This window comes from Acipenser ruthenus, chromosome 18, assembly GCF_902713425.1.
Source record: "Acipenser ruthenus chromosome 18, fAciRut3.2 maternal haplotype, whole genome shotgun sequence".
Taxonomy (NCBI): domain Eukaryota; kingdom Metazoa; phylum Chordata; class Actinopteri; order Acipenseriformes; family Acipenseridae; genus Acipenser; species Acipenser ruthenus.
Genome location: NC_081206.1, coordinates 347465 through 369544, shown reverse-complemented (window position 1 = coordinate 369544; position 22080 = coordinate 347465). Strand labels below are relative to the sequence as shown.

The 22080-nt window shown below is 45.0% G+C and overlaps 1 protein-coding gene across 1 annotated transcript in view; it reads right to left on the bottom strand.

Annotated features, from left to right (window-relative positions):
* Positions 1-19860, bottom strand: part of LOC117423342 (RIPOR family member 3) — a 30051-nt gene extending 10191 nt beyond the window's left edge. Inside the window, exons 1-13 of the mRNA XM_058990645.1 lie at positions 18996-19860; positions 8688-8829; positions 7131-7283; positions 5478-5556; positions 5177-5200; positions 5014-5067; positions 4750-4899; positions 4517-4580; positions 3158-3201; positions 2643-2768; positions 2328-2473; positions 1283-1412; positions 143-682 (exon numbers count right to left, since the gene is read on the bottom strand). Of these exons, the coding sequence (XP_058846628.1) occupies positions 143-682; positions 1283-1412; positions 2328-2473; positions 2643-2768; positions 3158-3201; positions 4517-4580; positions 4750-4899; positions 5014-5067; positions 5177-5200; positions 5478-5556; positions 7131-7283; positions 8688-8788 (1611 nt within the window). The 5' untranslated portion in view covers positions 8789-8829; positions 18996-19860. The remainder of the gene's footprint in view (positions 1-142; positions 683-1282; positions 1413-2327; positions 2474-2642; positions 2769-3157; positions 3202-4516; positions 4581-4749; positions 4900-5013; positions 5068-5176; positions 5201-5477; positions 5557-7130; positions 7284-8687; positions 8830-18995) is intronic.
* Between the last annotated feature and the right edge of the window lie 2220 nt (positions 19861-22080).

The following is a 22080-nucleotide window of genomic DNA, read 5'->3' as shown; positions in this document are numbered from 1 at the left end:
GATAGGTGTGATATGAGTACATACTGATAGGTGTGATATGAGTACATACTCTTGTGTGCCAGGTGGATAAGAGTCACAGAGATGGAACCAGTTAACAACATGTAACAGCGTCGATGTGGGAGCATTTGAATACCACACTTACCTTTAGAATATCTCCAAAGAGCAGGATTTGCTTCCCCAGTCTCTTGAGCTCCCAGTCCTGTCTCCCCGTGTTCTGCAGGTCTCCGTTGACCTCGTGCAGCAGCTCTGCCAGCCTGCGGGACGTGCTCCTCAGGGGAGTGGCACTCTGAGCTCTGTCTTGAAACGTCAGTCGCGTCGTGAGACTCCTCCTCCTGCCAGCGTCTCCTCCGTGGAGGCTCCAGGGGGCGCTGTCGGCATGGGGGCCTCCTGTCGGCTTGTTCTCTCTCAGGATGTCCGGCGTGCTGTACCTCTCCCATTTGCTTTCCTCTCCAGACCAGCAACTGCTTCCCATCTCCGAGGAGAGGCGCCCCCCCTTCGCCTGCGAGTCTGACCTGTCATCAGGGAAGGGAGGGCTGGCTCCAGGCCCCTGCCATCCCTCATTGTCTGGGGGGAATACGGGGGAGAGCGAGCCCTGTGGACTGTCTGCCAGGTAATTCAATACGGACGCTGCCCTGGAGTCAGGAGGCAGCAGAGCGAAGGAGCTGTCGGGGTCCTGGTACTGCTGAACAACAGACATCAACATCAGCACCTCATCTATTAATATAGAAAAGCACTATCCATCCATCCATCTAAAGTATCTATCTGTCCATCCATCCATCCATCCATCTATCCATCCATCCATCTATCCATCCATCCATCCATAGTATCTATCCATCCATCCAACCATAGTATCCATCCATCCATCCATCCATCCATCTATCCATCTATCCATTCATCTATCCATCTATCCATCCATAGTATCCATCCATCCATCCATCCATCCATAGTATCTATCCATCCATCTATCCATCCATCCAACCATAGTATCCATCCATCCATCCATCCATCCATCTATCCATCTATCCATTCATCTATCCATCTATCCATCCATAGTATCCATCCATCCATCTATCCATCTATCCATCCATAGTATCCATCCATCCATCTATCCATCCATCCAACCATAGTATCCATCCATCCATCTATCCATCCATAGTATCCATCCATCCATCTATCCATCCATAGTATCCATCCATCCATCTATCCATCCATCCATCCATAGTATCTATCCATCTATCCATCCATCCATCCATCCAGTTCTAGATCTATAGATGGTACTCACAGTGAAATACCTCTCCCGGAAGCTGGGAGTGCTAGGAGGAGTCCAGCTGTACAGGGATCCCTTTCTGCTGGGGGCTGGGAGCCTGCCGGAGGGGCTGCTGGGTGAGCTCACCTCTCCAGTGTGAAAGGGGCTAGAGGACAAAATAGGGGGCAATTAACAATGAAGCTGGTGTATACTGTGTACTCTCAGATGACCCATATACTAAAATATAGTACTTAGTAAAACACTTGGGTTTGCTACAGTATATGACTCATGGGCATTAATAAAAACAACAGTATGGGAAGAAAGCACATTAAAGGTACAAACTCAATAAATCAATAAAAAGAGCCTGCTTCTAACGAGTGCTCAAGGGGTGTGCAGAGTCAGGGGTCTTTCCCGGTCATGGGGATTATACTGCGGTTCACAGCTGGTCCCATTTCACCAGCAATATTTATGACAAATAGGAGATTTTGTGACGGGGCTGATGTTAATAAACTAGAAAACAGACGAAATTTTTTCCGGCAATCAAATCCACCTGGGCTTACAGATTCCCAGTGAAGTGCCAGAGGTTTCTTTTTAGTGGCATCTGGTCGTCTTGACTACAGAAGCAGGGGCTGTGATCACATGCTCTCTCGCACAGCTGCGCTCGTTTCCTGTGTGTGTGTGACCGAGGGGTCTTAGCTCCATGTTTGCTTTAGCATTTTAATACAGTGTTATTAATATCCCTAATATCTGTATGAATATGACCATTAAAATGAACTCTGTTTCATTCATTTAAACGTATGCAGTGCGAGGAATTTGCTACATCTCCCCACCTTCGTGTCATGTTAAGCTGAGGGAACACAAAGCCACTTTGTGGCTTGGAACTTGGTTTCAGGAGACTAGGTTTAAGGCCACTGCGCAGCACAACAGGGGAGACTTGGGTTTGATACAGCAATGTTGCCTCTAACTAGGTCTCCTGGAACCAGGTTTCAAGTCACTGTTTCTGAGAAAGTGGCTTCATGTTCCCTCAGCTTAAGACCCTATTAAGAAAGTCCAGTTATTCAACAGTACAAACCACACTCACTCCCATAAGACCTCCATCTGCAGTTTGATGGTTCCCAGTTCAGTGATGTCCACAACCATTATCTGCGGTCTGGCAGTGAAGAAATTGGCACTCTGACACGTCACCACCCCTACCAGAACTGTACTCAGACCTCTCAACTCCGTAACCTGAGGAAAATAAATACAATGAAACAGCAGCTCGACCTGCACACATCTGTGTTAGATTGTGACAGTTTACCTTTATCATTCAGACATGTTAATAAATGAACATGCATGAACGAAGCCTCTGACAGAGACACGCTTGTGGGTTTGCTGTGCAGAAGCTCGGCTGGATTACCTTTATATCGAAGCTCTCGTGAATGAGGGGCAGGAAGACCATCTCCTCAGAGTCCCAGGTTTGTCTGTCGTCACTCTGGATCTTCCCCTTTATCTTCCACCTCTGCCGACCCAGCCTGATGAAAACCTGCAAGAAAACCCACGCAGAGAGAAAAGAGATTTTCAATGCATTTTTACCACATCTCATTTCACTCAAACCCTACGACAGAATCACACTGTTCCACCTTGCACATGGCTGCTAAGCATGTGAAGAGCCTGATCTAAGGGTATTGTTCTCTGAGTCCAGCTGTTTCATTTAGGTTGGAACATGCTGATCTGTGGAGTCATTTTGTACTTATCTTGGTTCACCGTATCATAACCACGAATCTGTCACTTTCGGATCGTCTCATGTTTTGCTCTCAGTAATGCTGTAAAGTCCCTCAAATGGCAACACTGTTAATAATATACATTAGTTCAAACTTTACTGTGAGCAGGTGCATAGGAATAGTGTAAGAATGCAGAAGGACCCGTCAGTACCTCATACTGATCCCCCGGACACAGGCGTGCAAAACCAATCAGCCCTGCAAGAGACCAAAGCAGCATGGATTCATTGAGCGCACCATTACCCTGCTGTTTAGTGACTCCTTCATTTAGATTGAATTCTCTCCAACTGGTAATGTTTGTTTGCTGGCAAAAATAATTACGTTCAATCCATAAACATCAGAGGCTTTGACTCTCTCTAGACAAATGACATGCGTGCCAAAAGAAGCCGTGTGTGTGGGGAGAAGCCCTGCCCATGGGTCTGTCATGAAGCTGTGTCTGAGCTTGTGAAGTGTGCCATTACCAGGTCATGCCCTTGAGTAGAGAGAAGCCCTGCCCATGAGTCTATCTTGAAGCTGTGCCTGAGCTTGTGAAGTGTGCCATTACCAGGTCATGCCCTTGAGTAGAGAGAAGCCCTGCCCATGAGTCTATCTTGAAGCTGTGTCTGAGCTTGTGAAGTGTGCCATTACCAGGTCATGCCCTTGAGTAGAGAGAAGCCCTGCCCATGAGTCTGTCTTGAAGCTGTGCCTGAGCTTGTGAAGTGTGCCATTACCAGGTCATGCCCTTGTGTAGAGAGAAGCCCTGCCCATGAGTCTATCTTGAAGCTGTGCCTGAGCTTGTGAAGTGTGCCATTACCAGGTCATGCCCTTGAGTAGAGAGAAGCCCTGCCCATGAGTCTGTCTTGAAGCTGTGTCTGAGCTTGTGAAGTGTGCCATTACCGGGTCATGCCCTTGAGTAGAGAGAAGCCCTGCCCATGAGTCTGTCTTGAAGCTGTGCCTGAGCTTGTGAAGTGTGCCATTACCAGGTCATGCCCTTGAGTAGAGAGAAGCCCTGCCCATGAGTCTGTCTTGAAGCTGTGCCTGAGCTTGTGAAGTGTGCCATTACCAGGTCATGCCCTTGTGTAGAGAGAAGCCCTGCCCATGAGTCTATCTTGAAGCTGTGTCTGAGCTTGTGAAGTGTGCCATTACCAGGTCATGCCCTTGAGTAGAGAGAAGCCCTGCCCATGAGTCTATCTTGAAGCTGTGCCTGAGCTTGTGAAGTGTGCCATTACCGGGTCATGCCCTTGAGTAGAGAGAAGCCCTGCCCATGAGTCTGTCTTGAAGCTGTGTCTGAGCTTGTGAAGTGTGCCATTACCGGGTCATGCCCTTGAGTAGAGAGAAGCCCTGCCCATGAGTCTGTCTTGAAGCTGTGTCTGAGCTTGTGAAGTGTGCCATTACCGGGTCATGCCCAGCCTCTCAAAACTATGTTCAATGTTCAAATTAATATCAGCGATCATTAATTGATTCAAATGAGACACGGCGATTGACAATTGGTCAGTCAATTAACTGTTGCATCTTTCATTTCCTGGGGTTTTACCTTTCATCCTGATCCGAAGCTCTCCCAGGAGTATTTCAAGTGTTCTTTCCATCAGGCACATGTCCTGACAGAGAGAGGAACCATGCTATTAATGAAAACATGTCCTGACAGAGACAGGAACCATGCTATCAATGAAAAGCAGCGCCATGAACCCAAACCCGCGGTTTCTCCTTGAAAACAACAGAAAGGTGGAGATTCTCCAATTGGTTTTAGGGCTCCACTGTCTTCCCTACCTCCATGCACTCCCTGAGGTTTCTGCTGAGCTCCACCTGGCTCTCCCTGGAAGCTCTGCTGGAGGGCGACATGGAGAAAGCGTGCTTCATGTTCCGGGCGCCGTCACACAGCCTCCACTGGATGCAGTACGACTCGTAGAGTTCCTCCACCTTGAGGAGCAGAAACAGCAGTCAAGCGGCGCACAGCAGAGGAGGAGCCGCGCTGGGAAAGCACGGTCACTGTGCTGCACGGAGCATCGCAATGGGGAGTCGTCAATTCCTTACCTTACTGAGGTGAAATTCCAGTCTTCTCACGTACCGCTCCTCCATTCGGATTTGCTGTGGAATAAATGATGGATGTTAAAAGTAGGCCGTGCAGTATTGGATTTCAATTTCAATATTTTTCAAGTTAATTCAACTCTATTAAACAAACAGAAAAGCAACATACCTTTTCTAAGTCGTACAAAAAAGCCTGTAAAAAAAAAATGAAAGTACAGTAGTTATATTTATTATAAATTTGCCTGAAAATTCAAAATGACATGGTGCTCACCGGGTAATCACTTATAATTGCTGTGTTATATTGTACTGACTGGGTAATCACTTATAATTGCTGTGTTATATTGTACTCATGGTAATCACTTATAATTGCAGTGTGTTATCCTCCCAGTGGCCGAAGGCCTTGCAGTTTGTAACACTGGAAATTCCCACCAGTCTTTCTTTCCCATTCCCTTCCTTGTCTATTTTCTCACCAGTCTTGAGTTCCTCTTGATGTCTTTCTGCTGCGCGGTCAGGAAGAGCAGCTCTGCCTGGTGCGCTTCCAGATATTCACTAGATTAAACACGACAACCACTCCATGTTAGCCAACATCATCTCATCAAACAGGCAGATCAACGGGACAGAGCAGAGCAGAGCCGCAGAGCAACACTCAGCTCCACCAGCCTCTCTTCAACATGTTCAAACAGACAGATCAGAGAGCAGAGCAGAGCAACACTCAGCTCCACCAGCCTCTCTTCAACATGTTCAAACAGACAGATCAGAGAGCAGAGCAGAGCAGCAGAGCAACACTCAGCTCCACCAGCCTCTCTTCAACATGTTCAAACAGACAGATCAGAGAGCAGAGCAGAGCAGCAGAGCAACACTCAGCTCCACCAGCCTCTCTTCAACATGTTCAAACAGACAGATCAGAGAGCAGAGCAGAGCAACACTCAGCTCCACCAGCCTCTCTTCAACATGTTCAAACAGACAGATCAGAGAGCAGAGCAGAGCAGCAGAGCAACACTCAGCTCCACCAGCCTCTCTTCAACATGTTCAAACAGATCTTACTTGGTGAAAGGCATGAAGGGTTTGCCACTGTGTGAATGCCAGCTTGTGACAATGCTGTCCTCGATGAAGGGTGTGGCTTGCATACATTAACGACAGCATTGTATTGGATTGGTGTGGTGGGAATTGTATAACCTTGGACCCTTTGATTTGTTATATTGTTTTTATCATGCCTCCAATCAGATAACAATGCCACTGTATACTGATGTAATAATAATAATAATAATAATTTATTTCTTAGCAGACGCCCTTATCCAGGGCAACTTACAAGATATCACATTATTTTTACATACAATTACCCATTTATACAGTTGGGTTTTTACTGGAGCAATCTAGGTAAAGTACCTTGCTCAAGGGTACAGCAGCAGTGTCCCCACCGGGGATTGAACCCATGACCCTCCGGTCAAGAGTCCAGAGCCCTAACCACTACTCCACACTGCTGCCCATAGCTGCTAGCATGTATACAGGCTTGTTAGCATCCAACACAAAGAGTCTTACTGCACTTTCAAGTGTCGTGTATCTGTACAAAGTGACTGTTAGCACAGCGCACCTGTATCTACACAAACTGTATATATATACATACATAGATAGATATACATGCTGTTTAAAAAGCATTCAGATGACCTGATAGCTACGGAATTAAACAAAACAGAACAAAAAAAAAACAGCCAGGAAAAGAAGCATCTGAGATCCTGGACTCGGGTTATTTTCAATAGTCACATAATAAGAACGATACAGAACTAGCATGCGGTCTTCATACTACATGAACGTGCTGGATTGTGATATTAACCCAGGTGTTCCCACAGTGTGTGCAGAGCAGCTCAACGATCCCGGGTTAGGTGTAGATGTGTGAGTGCAGGGCATTATTCACACTTTACAATGTGTGACTGTTTATTGGCTTCATTGTAGTGTTTGAAATGCTCTCAGAACAATCATGAAGAATAGGTTTCCTCAGTGAACGCTGCCAAAGCACATTCAGCACACAGGGTCCCGGCTGCAGCTTTATCTACAGGAATGATGGGCTTATCTAGGTAACGTAAAGACTAAGCATGTCGCCCCTATGAACAGGGAGGGGCTCTTACTTCAAGCCTTTCTTCAGAGCTCGGAATATCTTCTCCACCTGGAGCGGCTGGGGCTCAGGGCTGCTTCCTGCCATGTTAGAGGCAGGGTACATCTGCATGGATTTCACAGAGGGCACCCTGGACCTCACTGAACTGCTGCTCACAGCGTAGAATCTGCAGAGAGAAGAGAGACTAAAACAGGGGCGTCCAGAAACCCTAACCCTAACCCTAACCCTGGAGCTCACTGAACTGCTGCTCACAGCGTAGAATCTGCAGAGAGAAGAGAGACTAAAACAGGGGCGTCCAGAAACCCTAACCCTAACCCTAACCCTGGACCTCACTAAACTGCTGCTCACAGCGTAGAATCTGCAGAGAGAAGAGAGACTAAAACAGGGGCGTCCAGAAACCCTAACCCTAACCCTAACCCTGGAGCTCACTGAAATGCTGCTCACAGCGTAGAATCTGCAGAGAGACTAAAACAGGGGCGTCCAGAACATTAATACATTGCTTTCCCTTTAAGCAAAACATTGAAATGATCATATATAATAAATGCGTTACAAACTCACCCTCAAGGGGGGGGGAATGTTAATCATCATAATAAAAATGGTCCTGCTTTGAAACTTTAAGGTAACAGACTTGCCTCGCATACTGTACATGCTGGTGGGGGTTAGGGGTTATGGGTTAGGGGTTAGGGGTTAGGGGGTTAGCAGTACTGATGTTTGTCTATAATATTGTATTCCCACCACCAGCTAAACAGGTCCAGCGTGTTCAACAGTCACAAAAGCATGTCTAAAATGTGCGTCCTGTGTGGTCTGGATACACTGTGACAGTCACTCACTCTCCTTTCCTTCCAGTGCATCCCCTCATCACCACCGCCACTGTAACTAACCTCAATCTGCAAGGGTTGAAACATGTCCTAAAATATCCACACAGTATAGGCTAGCATACCTTTGTCTTTTAATAACAATGCTGTAGTCTATACGATTTCGAAGGTGGCATTTTAACTTCCTTATATACTGTCTATATCAGCGTGCAGAAGATCAATTTGTTATTCCACCCTGAAGGCTGTGACCACATCGCCCCTCTTAGCAACTAAAGCTGGCTGTTTTAAATGCTTTAGACCCTTTGCATACCTATCGTTACCGGTCACGAAAGACTAAGCAATCGTGCCTGTGTAAAAACATTACACAGGAAAGACCGCTGCACCTCATAACAGAACATTTTAATATCTGCTCTCCAATCAGCATGGTGGATACAGTTCAGCCTACACGTTTGGCTTCGCATTGCAGATGTTCCTTGAATATCAAACCTTGATTTGCTGCCAGCTTTATTTCCTTCGTCCGCTATTCAATTAAACTTCCAGTCATAGGAGAACGTCTTTCTGCATTACCGACAGAGGCAAACACCTGCGTTACAATGATTACACACCTTAAATTGAAATTCACAACGCATATATATATATTGCGTGTCTAGAAAGATGAAAAGATGGAACGTCGTCATAGCACAGGTGCTGATCGTTTTGATTGGCTCTCCCCCGTGTGTCTACCTGCTTGGAGCAGGTGTGCCGTGTATACTCACTGCGCTCTCCTGCCGTGCAGCGCTCTGAAACCAGCAAACGAGCGACTCCTGCTGACTGCACCGCCCTCTGCTGGCGAGACGAAACGCAGCTTCACTGACATCCCAGCCAGGTACTCGCGCTCCGCCACTGAGACACACAGCACTGCAATGAGAAGACGGCAGGTCCGTTTTAAATAAAGGCGTGTGGAGAGACGTGCAGCGTGTGTGTGTGTGTGTGGCTGCTGGCGGTGATGGGGTTTTTCTTTTTAAATGAGTTATGAGTTGTGGGGTAATAAGCAAACACACAAAATATGAAACATGTGAATTTAAACATCCGAGCCCTGTCTAGACTTTTTATAGGTATTTGTTTGAGGCGGGAGAATGACTTATTCCACTGCAACACGTTCTTCTGTTTACATAAAACATTAGTATTCTGTCTCCTTTTCTAACTGTCACAGCTCTGTTTTTGCACTCTGTTATTTCTTGTTGGGGGGAGTACAGATTCCCCGGGATGAGGTGCGAGCTGGGAGCGGGGGTTGAAGACAGACTCCCCGGGGATGAGGTGCGGAGCTGGGTTTGGAAGCTGATTGATATCCCAGGACCGGTAGCGCGGACTCCGGCAGTGATGCACGTCACAGATGCCTGCAGAAAGCATTACTGAAGTGTTGAATCTGTAACTGTTACATTATTTTGACAATAAAGGGCTTAGCTAGTATGTTGCTCTGTCTCGTTTTGTTGCTCCTAGACAGTTTTTTTCTTCAGAGTTGGATTTATTTACAAGCATAGTCCCAAAAGGGACGAGGATGGGGAGAGTCGGGTAATTAAACTGCTGTGATCCTCCAAACAGCCCCCCAGTCTGGTAAATATTTACACGCCGTTAAACAGCCTGGAGCCAATGAAATCATTAGCAGTGTCACCATGAACCTTTGTATAATCTGCAACGTCCATTCATCTTTATTTGAAAAGTGAACAGGATGTCACGTAATAAAACACATTGAAGTCCAGCTTGCTTTTTTTGCACTATAAGCTTCCACTGTGTATGTTAAAGGTCACACACGTTTGTGTGTCATGTGGAAGGCAGTTCCTTACGGTTGAATGGTTACTGTCTGCAATGGAAAATGAGTTCATTATAAAGAAAAGCAAGGTATACAGCAGGTGAAATTAATGTTGCTAATGAAAGCTTCTGTTGTCATGAGAAAGAAAAAAACAATGAAAATAGCAACATACATTGAAAACTAAACAATGAGAACTGCAACATGCATTGAAAACTAAACAATGAGAACTGCAACATGCATTGAAAACTCTAAACAATGAGAACTGCAACATGCATTGAAAACTAAACAATGAGAACTGCAACATGCATGGAAAACTAAACAATGAGAACTGCAACATGCATGGAAAACTAAACAATGAGAACTGCAACATGCATGGAAAACTAAACAATGAGAACTGCAACATGCATTGAAAACTCTAAACAATGAGAACTGCAACATGCATTGAAAACTAAACAATGAGAACTGCAACATGCATGGAAAACTAAACAATGAGAACTGCAACATGCATGGAAAACTAAACAATGAGAACTGCAACATGCATGGAAAACTCTAAACAATGAGAGCTTTCTCTGCTTTTGCCATAGTCTACCATCAAAATGTATTAAATAAACAGCCACTTGTGCATTCGATATTTGGTGACACATCCTCAAAAAATGACAAGGTCCAACAGCGACCGTTTGTGATTATTTAATACTCTGAGGTATTTACCGCGCTCTCTGCCATTCCGTTGGCAAAAGAATGACATTCCATATGAATATAGAACAGATTTTTAAAATAACTTGCATTTTCAGTACAGGAAGTGTCAAAGAGCTGGGATAACCCTTTCTGAGCACGGGTATGGCGTTTCTTATCTGGTTTTATTTCAGAGTGTAAGCTGTGCGGCTCTAGAACCATGCAATACAGTGCGCTGTGACCGCACTCCTGAGGATCGCCCTGCTGTTTCACACAGATGTTTAGGAATGTCTTGCGCTCCTCTGGACAGGGACCACCCGGCTGGTGTTCAGAGTTTATTTTCAAGGAAAACATTGGTCAACACAAAGCAGCCAGCCAGGAGAGTTCCTCTCGCTTTCTGACCTAGGGCCCTGTTCTCAGTAATCGAGTGTGATTGTAATTGTGATGAATTCTTTTTTATTGAATCAGTTTCGCTAATGGATGATGAACTGATCTAATTTACAAAGCAGCCCAGGGAGGAGAACGCAGCTGACACAGCCATCAGCACTCATGTAAGCTTACAGCAGTACAAACACGCAGGGTTAATGCACTGGTGAGCGACTGCATGCTTGCTGCTAACATGGATATTGCATGCTGCTCTGTAAAATTGATTGATTTAGCAGCTTTATGTTCTTTTTTCTACAGATCCACCCTCAGATTAAAGTCCAGTATATACAGGTAATAAAACCTGTATATGTTTCATTTATTTTGTAATGAGGCTGAGGTACAGTTTTGAAGAAGCACATGCTCTATCAAACATGTCATGAAATCACTAGAGAGAGAGAGCCCTCAGTTTAGCATGTCTTCCAGGTAGTTTCAGGTAGTCTGTTATCGTGTCCTTACACTTCCTTCTACTCCTTCAACTGCAGCAGAGAGTCCTTCTGTTCTGCAAGCTGCTCCTCGAATCACTGACATGCTTTCCTCCGTACATCAGGTTGCCTGCTCTCTCTGTTTTTCATAGCTCTAGCTTGCATTTCTAAGCTTTATAAAACCAGTGAAAGAAAACATATCCGTGCTAATAAATAAGCACATATAGTATAGCAGCTCTGTGTTTGATCCTGGCACCAAGAAAGACACACAATTGTAAAAGCTCTTAGGATATTTGACTCGCTCTTATTATTTCTTCTAATATATCTCCTTTCCATAAAAGCGATGGTCCCTGGAGGAGGTTAGTCATGAATGAACTTTAACATTCATCCCCCAGGGAGAGCTTAAACCCCTTGGAGCACTGCCATGAATGATGCTGGCTACAAACTATTGCATTCCCTGATGTTCAGCTGACAGGAAAATGAAACAGGGATTTCACTCGGCGCTCAAATGAAAAGTGAGTCTGGAAAAGGGTTTCTTTCTTCTTTAAAAACTACAACTGAAAAGAAAGAGAAAGAAAGAAATGACCACTCGTCCCTTTGATGTAAAGAGATTAGCAGGGCTGGCAGAGAACACAGACAGGATGAATCTTGTGATGTGCTGCATGCATTTACTGTGTTAACATGGACAGGGATTGAGAATTCACATTTACTGTGTTAACATGCTACAGGGACAGGGATTGAGAATTCACATTTACTGTGTTAACATGGACAGGGATTGAGAATTCACATTTACTGTGTTAACATGGACAGGGATTGAGAATTCACATTTACTGTGTTAACAGGGACAGGGATTGAGAATTCACATTTACTGTGTTAACAGGGGCAGGGATTGAGAATTCACATTTACTGTGTTAACATGGACAGGGATTGAGAATTCACATTTACTGTGTTAACAGGGGCAGGGATTGAGAATTCACATTTACTGTGTTAACATGGACAAGGATTGAGAATTCACATTTACTGTGTTAACATGGACAGGGATTGAGAATTCACATTTACTGTGTTAACAGGGACAGGGATTGATTATTAACCCAGATGTATTAATACAGAGTTTAACATTGGCGTGTGGTATTTAGACCTGCCAGTGTGCAGATCACAGGCTCCTTGATGTGATATTGAATTCTTTCCCCAGATCTCCTTTAATACATTCTCAATATTGGGGCTGTAAGTCCTTCAGACCTCCACTGACGTGCCACGTGTGCTGTCTTAAATATTCCCATGAAGAACCGCAGCTTGTTTTAGTGTCTGACTCACCATCTTGGTGACCCTTTTTTATAAGGAGTATTTATGGGTTACTGGCGTTGTAAACTGGACTCTCTAAAAAAATATACAATGCAAAGTATCCGGCTGCTCGTATAACATTGTTGGAATGCTTCACATTTCGGTTCTGCTTAATTTATTCTGCTTTCTTTACTTTGGAAAGTGTTCAGAAAATATGTACCGTTCTTAATCTGTTTTCTCAGGCGTCCTTATATAATGGAAGCGAAGATTCCGGATTTACCTTGTTAAATATACAGACTGATTGGCATGAAACAGATCCTTCTTTTGATTAGTTTCAGATACAATGTGACTCTTCTGAATTGTTAATCATTGTGTATTTGTTTAAGATTTGTTCTGATTGCGGTCACCTACGCTAAAGAAACAACTGTACCGCTGAGACCTGTCAGTATAATCACTTCTCATAACCTCCCCCTGCTGAAGGGAGGGGGGGCAGTCTAAGCCACAGATAAAAGAATTGTTAAAAAAGAGAGACACTGAAACTAACAATGAAAGTGTGGGGGTTTGGTTTTTCTGGTACACCTTCATCATTGCATCATTGTTACAAAGTGGATCTGATAGGAGAACGTTCTGCTGCTCTAATGTAATAACATGCAGAACGAGGGCATCATTGTTACAAAGTGGATCTGATAGGAAAACGTTCTGCTGCTCTAATGTAATAACATGCAGAACGAGGGCATCATTGTTACAAAGTGGATCTGATAGGAGAATGTTCTGCTGCTCTAATGTAATAACATGCAGAATGAGGGCATCATTGTTACAAAGTGGATCTGATAGGAGAACGTTCTGCTGCTCTAATGTAATAACATGCAGAACGAGGGCATCATTGTTACAAAGTGGATCTGATAGGAGAATGTTCTGCTGCTCTAATGTAATAACATGCAGAACGAGGGCATCATTGTTACAAAGTGGATCTGATAGGAGAACGTTCTGCTGCTCTAATGTAATAACATGCAGAACGAGGGCATCATTGTTACAAAGTGGATCTGATAGGAGAACGTTCTGCTGCTCTAATGTAATAACATGCAGAACGAGGGCATCATTGTTACAAAGTGGATCTGATAGGAGAATGTTCTGCTGCTCTAATGTAATAACATGCAGAGTGAGGGCATCATTGTTACAAAGTGGATCTGAAAGAAGTCAAAATCAATGAGCTTCCAACATTTCAGAATAATCTACAAGTTATGTGATTTTACATTCGACAATTTGCATCCCATGTGGCAGGATTAGAATACTTCACACTCTTCGAATTGTTCCTTTGATTCTTATGTCTGATTCCTGGTCTCTGTATCAATTCTTATGTCTGATTCCTGGTCTCTGTATTGATTTTTATGTCTGATTCCTGGTCTCTGTATTGATTATACTTTCCAAGCATTTCCTGTTGTGAGTGTTTGCCGTGCATAATGAGATACAAGGTATCAGGGCCAAAGCATCCAGAGAGGAACATTGTGCTTCGCTGTCTTGTAGAAAAGGACAAGGCATTTTTATACACCCCAGTGTAAAAACATAGAACACAATTGGGTGGGCTGTAGTATTTTTGGCAGAGGTATACAATGCTCTGCTATTTTCATTACGATCTACAAGACATTACCATAAAAGTGAGATTGTTTTGCTTATTCATTTCACTAAGCATCTTGTTTCCAAGGGATTCCTGGCCAAACGGAACCCGCGCTGCCAGCAAACACTAACCCTCATACACAGGTAATACTGCTTTCAAAGACGTAGCTTTTTTCTTTTATTTAAATCCTGACTCCCGCTGACACGACAGCTGTGGCATCAAAGGCCCTCGTGATCATTACATTGCAAATCACGGCATGCCATTATGTGTGGCTGCCAGTTCTCCTGGTTCATGAACTTAGAAAAGAATGAATCCCATTTTAATGCAAAATCAGATTCCGTCAAGAATGCTACTGATATGGTGCCACATGACAAATAATTCTGCACGACATGAAGTTCATCGGACCTGCACTTTACTGTTATTTGAAGACAGTGTTTGTTTTTATTACATACTTCTAGGGGGTCCTAGTTTAGCGGCAAGCAGCGTTTCATCTGAGCGTAAAACAGAACTCAAAGCAGCAGCCAAAGCATTGTTTGTGATGGCACTGCACACTGAATCAAAAGGACTTGCAGCCAGATATCCATGGCTAAAATCAATTAAAACATATCAAATAAAATAAATGAGCACGTCACTTATCAAATCTTACGTACTCTTACGTTTTTCTACGAACAAATTTCAATACCCTAAGATGGGCAAACTAGGAGCAATTTAGCAAAAAAGACGATAAATACTTTCTAAACACTCAATGCCTCCTGCTTAATGTTCTGCAATATAAAAACATGCTTGAGGTGTGAAATAGCCCTCAAGAGGTCTGACACTGAAAGAAGCGAACAGCAGAGAGTTCATTCAGAACTTCAGCTGCTCGGAGCTAATGTGTTTTTCTTTTAAATCACATCTATGGCACTTTAAGCTTACCTCTGACAGCCCAGCTGCAAAAGGTTACCCAGCTTCATTAAGTAAAACGATTGTATAATCTCTGAAGACCGGGTAACTCGTAGCTGTCAAGCATCCAGAGAATGAATGACACATTTTAACTTGTGTTTCCTGCCCTTAGAGGCGATTCCAGGGAAAAGCCTGCAGCTCTCTGCAACGTCTCTGCTGTGCTCAATTGTTTTTTAATAGTTCATTTCTTCAGTGTTGCTTTGTGAAGTTTCTGTAAGTATGTTGAAGTATCCTAAGATGCTGTCACATGTTCAGATAACAGCTTTGCTACAGAATTTGAAATGCTTTAAAGCAACCAAGCTCCAGGGATATGAACTGAACAGTTATAAGCTGCAGAGCCTGCTTTTTCAAAACTTACCGTAAACTCCTTGACGGTACTAATAATAACGCGGGTGTGTTGTGTGCGTGCCCTTTTCCCAGCATCTAGAGAATGCCTGTGTGTTTTACTGCATGCATATACAAGGGTGAACGTGTACAGTACTTGGGTGGTGTTTTGATAGGGTAGTGCTTTATATGAGAGGTGCAGATTATACCATGGCTGGAACTCGAAGCTCTCCAGTCATGCACATCGTAGGCAGGGGGCAGGTTTTATTTGCATTTGTGGCGCTTCTTCGTATTTTGATTATTTAGTTCAGTTTCAACTGCCTTGAAATGAGAACCCCGTCCTCACACTACTCTTTTACCAAAATAGTTTACCACAAAAAAAAAGATCCCATGTTTTCCATTGCCATGGCAACGCCTTGCTGAGCCCTGCGCTTGCTATCTTATAAACACAAACAGCTTTTCTGTGTGCTCTGCTGCAGCACATGTTAGGTCAAGATAGACATTTCAGCCCTGCCATGCAGGGATCATGAACAGGATGTGTGTGGTCTTCTTAACTTGTCATTGCTCCTTGATCACTCATCAGTCATATAGCATTCGGTACGTGCTGAGTATTCTCAATCCCTATTCCCACGGGCATTCTCTGAACGAACGCACACTGGACTGTGACTTTGAGGGTCTTCTGTTTCTCACAAGTGTTTCAAGTGTTGGTCGAGCTCTGCTGTGGTCATCTCCTCTTCTCAATACATTGATAGTTTCTAGGCTGACTCTCCAGCTCTGCACTCCCTGGTTTCTCTCTCTGACTCTCCAGCTCTGCACTCCCTGGTTTCTCTCGCTCTCTCTCTCCAGCTCTGCACTCCCTGGTTTCTCTCTCTGACTCTCCAGCTCTGCACTCCCTGGTTTCTCTCGCTCTCTCTCTCCAGCTCTGCACTCCCTGGTTTCTCTCGCTCTCTCTCTCCAGCTCTGCACTCCCTGGTTTCTCTCGCTCTCTCTCTCCAGCTCTGCACTCCCTGGTTTCTCTCTCTGACTCTCCAGCTCTGCACTCCCTGGTTTCTCTCTCTGACTCTCCAGCTCTGCACTCCCTGGTTTCTCTCGCTCTCTCTCTCCAGCTCTGCACTCCCTGGTTTCTCTCGCTCTCTCTCTCCAGCTCTGCACTCCCTGGTTTCTCTCTCTCTCTCTCTCCAGCTCAGCACTCCCTGGTTTCTCTCTCTCTCTCTCTCCAGCTCTGCACTCCCTGGTTTCTCTCGCTCTCTCTCTCCAGCTCTGCACTCCCTGGTTTCTCTCTCTCTCTCTCTCCAGCTCAGCACTCCCTGGTTTCTCTCTCTCTCTCTCCAGCTCTGCACTCCCTGGTTTCTCTCGCTCTCTCTCTCCAGCTCTGCACTCCCTGGTTTTCTAATCACTCAGCCTCTCTCTGACTCTCCAGCTCTGTCCCGACTCCTGTTTTAGCTCCCATCGGAATGCAGCTCCATGGAACCCGACTCCTCTCCCTGGTCCCATTTGTGTCCAAGAAGATTAACAGATGCTGCCCGAGCGTCAGGTTTCTGTGCCTCTCAGGCTGCTCTGTGTGGACTCTTACTCTCACATGGAGAGCCTCGTGCAGCTTTGTTTTTAGCAGCTTGTTGCTTGACTCAGTCATGTTGACCAGTCAGACAGTTTTTCAGTGCTGGGGCATTTGAGCAATGCAGTGGATAGCTGTGGGACTAATCCCTGTGAATAATACGGATATGCATTCATGTAAGACTCGTTTTGAATAAATATTCTTAATATTATTAGGCGTTTATCGTAACAGTAGTGAACTCAGCCACACTCTGTCTGGTTCTGATTGAGATAAAATCCACAGACCCTTGGCACTTGCCTTGAATGGCCCTGTTACGGATTCAGTGCAGTTTGGTAATCCCCAGTTCCATCAGACATCCTGTTTATAATCTCCACTCAGTAACAGTTTTTTTCATTGGGGGCAAAATAAAATGGGATCATTTTGTATTCGTGTTAAACTTGAAGTCGCTGTTGCTGTAGTTTTTCTTTTTGTAATTGCGACCCTATCTGTGGTTCATGTGCCAGTACCATGCTGTGGTATTCACACTAGGGCTTTAGGACAGCGCTAGCAGGGATCTGTATTTAGGAATAAGTGTCTCACTTGCTGGAACCCATGGATTTTCCACAGGCACTTCTCAAGTGAAGAATGCTTCCCCTGACCCTAATCCCGGTGGCCTTCCATGTTGGATTTGAGGGAGAGGCCACCTGGGCTCAGCAGGGTTATCAGAGGGGCAAGGGGGTCTGCTAAACACATCCGAGCGACAGAGACCCATCCAGACCAGGAGACAGAACACACAGGGCTCCTGGGCACCAGCCTGGTTATTACATGAACATGCAGGTTATCACCTCTACTGTGGGAGGGATCCGTGGAACGAAATGGGAAGAGCTTACAGTCCTGAGCAGAACATTAGAATCAAAGGCAACCAGCACAACCTTAAAGGGTATGAAACACTGCAAATCCCTTTCCTGCACATTCACAGCCTCAAGCACCAGCAGTACAACTGCAGAATCGTTTCACTGTGCACAGCGCATTGATCAAATAGAAGCTATTTAAATGACTGGTTAAATGGAAATGGAACATTGCTTGTCGCTTGGTAACAGTACATTACACCACCATGCTTATTTATTGCTAGTTTTGCAGCTAAAGGGTGTTTTTTTCTCCTTTCTGCAAGAAATGACACTGAGGATAAAGACAAAAACAAGCTTTGACAAAAGCCAGAATCACAGGAGTGTAGGAGGGAAGGTAGACACCAGGCAAGAGGGAGCAACACTTTAAACATCCCGAGCAAACATTTCCTAACACTTTACAGAACTGTGGTAGAAGCGAGGTTTCCCTGCTGAAAACCAGTGAACATTTACTCAAGACCCTATATGATTAAAACCATGTGCATCTGAGTGAGACATCCATGACTTGTTCATCAATTATATAAACACATGAGTTACTGTAGATACAGTGTTGGAATAAAGACTCCAGGGTTGCTGTGTCCTGATCATTCTGAGGTGATCGCAGTCAGAGCTTTGAGCCTGTCTGCATACTGTCTACAGAGTTATGTCCTGAACATCATTAGACAGTAATTAATAATAGTACCGGGCTATAGCAATACAACCCTTAGAATCACCTCTTTATTACTGTGTCCTCCGAGTCACGTCATTACAATGCTATTGTTCCTTGTTAATAATCTTCAGAGCCTCTCATTACACACGGTTAGATCTGTATAAATTCATCTTTAAATATATTTTAGTTAAAAAAAAAAGTAGCATTATTTACTGGTGCTGCTCTCATCTAGCATTTAGATGAATCCTAAAAAACTAACCGTGAACAAAACGTCTCACATTACAAGACAATGAGAACTAAATAATATACCCAATAGTGCACTTGAGTAGAGCACCTCACATGACACCCAGTGAAGTCTCTGCAGAGTAACAGCACAGCACATGGAGACAGTGAAGGCAGATGGGACTATGCTGTCAGATAAGTCTAGAAAGCAGACAGTCCCAGCAATCAGTCTTGTATACTTTCTCATTCTTCACAGCAGAAATGAAGGTATTTGCAGCTTACCTCTTTAAAATGCTTCTCCCTTTGTTTTCCCTCCCTAGTTGCCCAGGATCTTGCATGGAAGCGCCCCTCTGCTGGGCTACATCCCCCACAGAGCCGTGTTTATGACCGCAGGGCAGAGCAGAAGAGTGTGCATTGCTGATAGCAGCATATCTCACGACTGGAGCTCTGTGATGTCAAAAAGAAAGACAGTTCCAAGAAACAAGCAAGAGGCTGGACACAACAAACTAGAGCCTCCTCATGTTCCAGCACCTCGCTAACTAACAAGAGAGGGACCTCCCCCCTACACACACACACACACACACACACACACACGCACACACACACACACAACAAGCTAGAGCCTCCTCATGTTCCAGCACCTCGCTAACTAACAAGAGAGGATACCTCCCCCCTACACACACACACACACACACACACACACAAACACACACACACACACACACACACAACAAACTAGAGCCTCCTCATGTTCCAGCACCTCGCTAACTAACAAGAGAGGGTACCTCCCCCCTACACGCACACTCACACACACACACACACGCACACACACACACACACAACAAACTAGAGCCTCCTCATGTTCCAGCACCTCGCTAACTAACAAGAGAGGGTACCTCCCCCCTACACGCACACACACACACACACACACACGCACACACACACACACACAACAAACTAGAGCCTCCTCATGTTCCAGCAACTCGCTAACTAACTAGAGAGGGACCTCCCCCCTACACACACACACAGACACACACACACACACACACACACACACGCACACACACACACACACAACAAGCTAGAGCCTCCTCATGTTCCAGCACCTCGCTAACTAACAAGAGAGGGTACCTCCCCCCTGCACACACACACACACACACACACACACACACACACACACACACACACACAGACACACACACACACACACACAACAAACTAGAGCCTCCTCATGTTCCAGCACCTCGCTAACTAACAAGAGAGGGTACCTCCCCCCTACACACACACACACACACACACACACACACACACACACACACACAGACACACACACACACACACACACAAACACACACAACAAGCTAGAGCCTCCTCATGTTCCAGCACCTCGCTAACTAACAAGAGAGGATACCTCCCCCCTACACGCACACGCACACACACAGCTCCCTGCCCGGCCCTATAGGACTGGGAAAGCCCTACTCTTTAATTAAAAGGGCATGGTCTGTTTGAATCCCCCCCTTGAACTCTGTGCTGTTACTCAAAAGGCATCTGATCCTCGGCATGTATTTCTAAATGTTTACTTGTGCTGCTAGAAATGCTTTTTGTCAAATGAATCACAAGCAGATTCCTGCCTAACGGAGGGGGGCGGGGGGTAGTTTACGTATTTCATCGTTTCTTTTGCTTTTCTGTGCCATGGCTTGTCCACCTCTTCATCTTTACAGCCCAGAATAGAAGTGCTTCTGACTCATCAGACCTGGAGACGTGTTCCACATCCTCGTGTGTCAGAACAAGCCATGAATGTGCACCCCTCCCCCAGGAAAACACAAACAAAACCAGCGCAATGAAACAAGGATGCTGAGACCACACGCACACACCCTGACACGCACACCCTGACACGCACACTGACATGCACACACACATGCTGACACTCACACTGACATGCACACCCTGACACGCACACTGACATGCACACACACATGCTGACACTCACACTGACACGCACACCCTGACACGCACACTGACATGCACACACACATGCTGACACTCACACTGACATGCACACCCTGACACGCACACACCCTGACACGCACACCCTGACACGCACACTGACATGCACACACACATGCTGACACTCACACTGACATGCACACCCTGACACGCACACACCCTGACACGCACACCCTGACACGCACACTGACATGCACACAAACGCACACACACACGCTCACACGCACACTGACACGCACACACACGCTGACACGCACTGACGCGCACACACTGACACGCATGCACACACACACTGACATGCACACATGCACGCGCACACGCACACTGACACGCTCACACACACACACACATGCACACACGCACGCACACCCTGGCACGCACGCACACACACACTGACACGCTCACACACACACTGACACGCACACACACACACACTGACACGCACACGCACACACGGACACGCACACACACACACTGTTCAGGAATATCAGCCCCTGTGGCTGCTGGTTTTCATTCCAGCTGAGCTCTCAATTGCAGATTTCAAGTTAGATTTAACATTTTATAAGTAATTTGAACCCTGGAACTGCTTAAGAGGTGAAAACAATTAAAAAGGCATAATTAAGCAAATGATTAGTTCAGTTAAGGGTTTAGTTAAGTAAGTGAGTGCTCAGCTGGAATGAAAAGCAGCAGGCACAAGGTCCCCAGGACCGGGTTTGAGAAGCCCTGCTCTAGATCCTTTTTAAGGATGTTCGTTCGTCTTTAAGTAGCAGCACCTCTTTCCACATGATTATACATTTGGTCAAGCAGTTTCTGACACACCGATTCCCCAGTAGCATGGCAGGCACAGAACCCTGTGTCTAGATCTCCCTCTGGTGGATGTAACGTGACATTTCAGTTCAGTGACAGATAGGAGGTGTATCATACGATATCCTACAATTTCAGATTACTATCAAAAAAGACACATAGTGTGTACATATAGAGTATATGATATCCCCTTCGGTCACTGAGTGCACAGCTGGACCATGCTTTTTATATTAATAATAATAATAATAATAATAATAATAATAATAATAATAATAATAATAATAATAATAATAATATCTTTATTTTTATACAGCACAGCCAGAACATGCTTACATATATATATATATATATATATATATATATATATATATATATATATATATATATATATATGTAATAATTGAATGATTGCCCCTGGGTCACCTCAACATGGCTCTCCCAGTGACAGTACCTAGGACCCTCCTGTCCTCTCACTGCACTGTACAGACTAACAGAAATGCTTTGGTATAACTGAGACAGGAAGCCTGTGCATTCTCTTCCTAACCTGTCTGCAGTT